The sequence below is a fragment of the Penaeus monodon genome, chromosome 13 (genome assembly GCF_015228065.2).
Source record: "Penaeus monodon isolate SGIC_2016 chromosome 13, NSTDA_Pmon_1, whole genome shotgun sequence".
In the NCBI taxonomy this organism is placed as follows: domain Eukaryota; kingdom Metazoa; phylum Arthropoda; class Malacostraca; order Decapoda; family Penaeidae; genus Penaeus; species Penaeus monodon.
The window spans coordinates 30,881,141-30,886,140 of record NC_051398.1 but is presented as its reverse complement, the minus strand read 5'-3'; the positions used below and the strand labels follow the sequence as shown (position 1 = coordinate 30,886,140).

The 5,000-nt window shown below is 41.1% G+C and overlaps 2 protein-coding genes across 7 annotated transcripts in view; both read left to right on the top strand.

The window, feature by feature from the left end:
- Window positions 1–921, top strand: part of LOC119580236 (cartilage oligomeric matrix protein-like) — a 102,054-nt gene extending 101,133 nt beyond the window's left edge. For all 6 annotated transcript variants that reach the window (XM_037928259.1, XM_037928256.1, XM_037928257.1 and 3 more), the window contains one exon: window positions 1–921. This exon is cut by the window's left edge and continues 985 nt beyond it. The gene's annotated coding sequence lies outside the window, so the exon portion shown is untranslated.
- A 1,071-nt stretch (window positions 922–1,992) lies between these two features.
- Window positions 1,993–5,000, top strand: part of LOC119580237 (urocanate hydratase-like) — an 87,640-nt gene continuing 84,632 nt past the window's right edge. The window contains exon 1 of the mRNA XM_037928260.1: window positions 1,993–2,512. Within this exon, the coding sequence (XP_037784188.1) occupies window positions 2,321–2,512 (192 nt within the window). The 5' untranslated portion in view covers window positions 1,993–2,320. The remainder of the gene's footprint in view (window positions 2,513–5,000) is intronic.

The following is a 5,000-nucleotide window of genomic DNA, read 5'->3' as shown; positions in this document are numbered from 1 at the left end:
CGCGGGCCTTATGCAAACGCTGCCTTTTTCTCCAAACTCTTGCCTTTTAAACTCGAAATGAATACCATTGCTGGGTATGTAGCTTAACGAAGTCGTTCATAGAAGGACAGATTATACCGTTGCCTTAAACTACAGCCAAAAAATCTTGTAGAAATGTCGAGTATGTAGATTAGCGCCTTTCTTAAGTTTTTTTTGTTATAATTTTGTTTTTGTTTTTGAAGTAAAAGTAATCTGCTGTTTCTGTTTTTGCAGATTAACTGATTTTTTTCATATAATATCATAGTGTAACATATAAAAAATTCATGTCATTATTAATAAGAATCGTCTCGGTATTTTCTTCATTCCAGCGATTCTTTCTAGACAATTATTACAATTAAAAATAATTACGTGACTTAATTTAGTGTAGTGGAAAGAGACATATGCTCAGAGCATTGGCGAAGCAGTTGTGAAGTAAAGATAAGGATTTTGTCGTTTTGCAAAACCAGGTATTGTGTGAGATTTGTTTACTTATAATATTTACTTATGGAGACTAAAAAACTCACAGAATTCTTAGAATAAGTGTTGTTGTTTAAATGTTCTCTTGTTGTTTTTTTCCATCTAATTTAACGCTTACTTTATTTAAGTAGATTTTAACCTTTTTTTTTCAAAACTTCATTTTCCGGGTGTCCCGGATGTGGCTCAACTCGCCCACTAATGACGTCACAGTGACCTCATTACTCTTCCTTGACGTCACGGAAAATTCATGACATCATGTAAATAAATGGCGTCATTTATGTCGTCATAAGTGGAGAGGAACTGCGACCCATCTATTAATGGTTTCCACTTTATTATAAAAAAAAAACTAACAGTCAATGTAGATTCTTAAGTTTCACCTCCATCTTCTTATTGACATAAAAAAAAAATAAAAAAAACTCAAAAGTTTGTTTTAGTATGTTATCCCACATCAAAATAACAAAATCATATTCAAGACTAAGTATGTATTTATGCAGATGATATCTTATTATGCTTGCAATTAAAAAATACAGCATCATTAATTCAAATATCAATAATGCAATTAAGATTGCTAATCCTCAACACATACACAAGGATGTTCGAAATTTTTTTAATGGAAACGTTTGAAATTTATGTAAATCAATTTTACGAATGTATTAACGTAAACTGTGTTAAAGAGCCACAGAGAAAAAAAAATATTAATATTGTTTAACAAGAAAAGAAGTTCCAGAAATTTTATTACAACAGATTTAAAATCATAGACAGTAAATAGACGTTACGAAATGAAAAAAATAAATCATGATTAGGAAAAATAAAACGATAAAAAAGACAATCAGAAAATCGACAATAAAGAAAGTCAATAAGAAAATCGACAATAAAGAAAGACAATAAGAAAATCGACAATAATGAAAGACAGTGAGAAAATCGACAATAAAAAGACCCAGGGAATCGACAAACAGCAGTGAGAGCGACGCAAACGAAGAGGAACAGGGAAGGGAAGAGACGGGAACAAATTGCCGCTCATCACCGCCTCGGATGCTGGCCGCGAGTACGACTCGAGGCTCCACTCGAAAACACATCCGAATAAGACCTTTAACATAGAGAATCCCCTTTGAAAGAGTTGGTGAATAATTTTACATGTTATTAGGAGCACGATCATTAATCTTCTTGATCCTTATTTGGAAAGTTGTAGCAGTTTCGTTTTTTTTTTTTTTTTTTTTTTTTTTTACTGTATAATTTTGTATAATCTTCTTATGAAACAAGATTGTGCTACGAAAACGAACCCCGAATTGTTAACATAATCAACGACTATCAGCTTTTTTCTCGTCTCTGCAGCCTCATTATCATTGGCGCCAAACCACATGCCAAGGTATGACGGGCCAATGGGGAGGAAGCATTCTATCGGGCGGGGTAGGAAGCGGCCACCTGATTGGTCAGCTGAGGAGGTGTGTCCGTTGACGACGATGAGGGAAGCGACAGAGCATAATGACCCTTGTGGCATTTACGCATTATCTAAGCAGGACACAGATGCATAAGGCTGTTATCCTTGGAGAGTATAATTGTCGAGTCGTCCTAACATGCTCTCAGGATCGAGTTGTGGCCATCGAGACTGCCCAAGTTTATAAGAAGCAAAACTCGTCAAGGACAAGATCAGTGTGGCGATTGACGAAGATCCTGTGCCCACGCGTGCCCCTGTCTCCTTGCTTACGCGGCCGTGTCCAAGGAATTCCTTCGCTATTTATATCATTGAGGAAAAAATAGATTGAGTTCACAGCAGTAAAGGATATTAAGGTGATAGAGGACATAACGAAAATCGCTCTAGGTCATCATGAGCACCCGTACCGTGACCTCTCCTCCTCCCGCCCTGTCCATCGGAAGGGGTCAGGCAAGGCCAGTACTGACCCTGGCGAACCTTTGTGCTGGATTGCCCGTCAACCCCCTGCCGCCCCCACGCCCACGAGACGAGAATGTCCCTCACGCGCCCGTCCGCACCCATAACCTCTCCAAAGAACAACAGCAGGTAAATGTACAACGCATGTTTAAGACACAAATCTATAATTAAAAAGACAAGCAGAAAAGAAATAAAGGATAGATAAACAGATAAATATATAAACAAATAATAGATATAAGGTTTAGTCCGGAGACAATGATTCAGTGTCGCGCTGAAACACAAGTCTGAATAATGGCTAAGTGTCTGTAGCCTGATCATTTCGAGGCACGGATTGAAACCTTGCCTGCAGAGAAATCACAATAATTCTAGATGATGGGATGTCGTAACAGCAATGGCAGAACTATGAATGGGATATCTTGATTGTTGTGTGATTAGAATCATCCATGATGATTATCGCATGATGGAAATTAATAAGAACTCCCAAAAGACACGGTGTGTCTCATGAGTGACACTGTAAAACGAGTAGCAATGGGATAGAGACATTAACACGATAACATATAGAAAATGCACACACACACACACACACACACACACACACACACACACACACACACACACACACACACACACACACACACACACACACACACACACACACACACACACACACACAGAGCAAAGAAAATCAAGACCACACACTCGGTCACCAGCAGCCGAACAAATCAGGATTGTGGGGGGGCAGGTACAGGTTCGCTTTCGGAACTCAACAGATGCGCCAAAGGTATGTTTTCTTTGTTTTCTTTCTTTCATTCTATTCTGTAAAGCTTTTGGAACCATCCATGACTTTCGAGTAGTAATCCTACACACAAATTACGTAGTAAACGAAGTAAACGCGTAGCAGCTCTATATCAGAGATCGACGACACTTAAGCCCTTCCATAACTTTTAAATCTTTATATCCAATATTTATATCCTTAAAATATTACGTCTTAATCCCGAACTCCTATCTTAAAGCTTATCCACGACTATAACTTTCTTGGCCAAAAACGAATGTCTTCAATCTGTCATCTTAAAAAATATATATATTAATCTCAAATGGATTTTTTCGAGAGCTGATCTGAGACTCGACCACACCTACGCAACATTTCTATTTTAATTTATTTGTTTATTAATTTATCTATTCATTTACCTGTTCGTTCATTCCTTCTCTGCGGAGGGTTGGCGTCAGGAAGGGCATCCGGTGGTAAAAACGTGCCAAACCGTAATGAAGATGCGGATACATGGATGGAGGAAGAATATCCGCACCGGCGACCCCGACTAGGGACAGAAGCCAGAAGAAGGAGAAAATTCGTTCATTCATTTTTATTTTACAACGACTCAGAACCAGAAACCAAGAACCTTGCCTTATTTTCCTTTTTGTTTTAAATCTAATTCTACCATCACGAAGAACTGAGACCGAAAAAAAACCTTACCTTTTTATTTATTTTTTTCTTCTTACCTTTCCCTTTTAACTTCACAACGACCAAGAAACCACGAGCCACGACCTCCCGCGCTATGACGGACGACCCCGTAACTAATCCCACGCGTCGTCCTCCACCCACGGATCTTTGTCGCCCGAATAAATAATGGACGGGAATATTTCTCGTGGGTTTTATCCGCCGTAATTCCGTAGATGCTCCTCCATCAGTCTTCTTGCGTTGGGGGAGGAGAGAGGGAGGAAGGAGGGAGGAAGGAGGGAGGAAGGAGGGAGGAAGGAGGGAGGAAGGAGGAGGGAGGAAGGAGGGAGGAAGGAGGGAGGAAGGAGGGAGGAAGGAGGGAGGAAGGAGGGAGGAAGGGGGGAGAAAGGAAGGAGGAAGGAAGGAGGAAGGAGGGAGGAAGGGGGGAGGAAGGAGGGAGGAAGGAGGGAGGAAGAGGAAAGGGAGAAAGGAAGGAGGAAGGGAGGGAGAGAGGGAGGGAAGGAAGGAGGGAGGAAGGGGGGAGGAAGGAGGGAGGAAGGAGGGAGGAAGGGGGGAGAAAGGAAGGAGGAAGGAAGGAGGGAGGGAAAAAGGAAAAAATGTGAGGAGGGAGGGGAGGGTAGGAGGGGATGGGGGAATGGGGAGGGGGAGGGGGATGATGGGAGAAGAGGGAAGAGATGAGAGAAATGAGAGAAAGGGAGAGGGAAGACGAGGAGAAGGCAAGAGAGGGGAAAGGGAGTGAAGAGTGAGGAGGGGGGGAAGGAGAGGGAGAAGAGGGGAAATAAGAGGAATGAGAGAAAGGCAGAGGGAACACAAGGAAGAGAGAAGAGGGAGAGAGGAGGAAGGAAGAACGGGGAAAGAGGAAATGGGAAAAGGGGATTGAGAAATAAAAGGGAGTGAAGGGGTATGGATGAAAGGAGGAAATGGAAGAAAATAGAGAAGATAGGAGAAGGGTGAGGAAGGGGTATGGAATATATGGAAAATAATGAGAGAAAGAAGGAGTGAGATAAGTGAGTGTAAGTAGGAAATCGACTAATCGTGATGAAAGAGAGAAAGGGTGTAGATGAGAGAAAGCAGGCGAGGATAAATAGAGACAAAGGGCGTGAGAGAGGGAATATGAAAAGAGAGATATGTGTAATGAGTTAAAAGTAGTGAAGTGGAAAA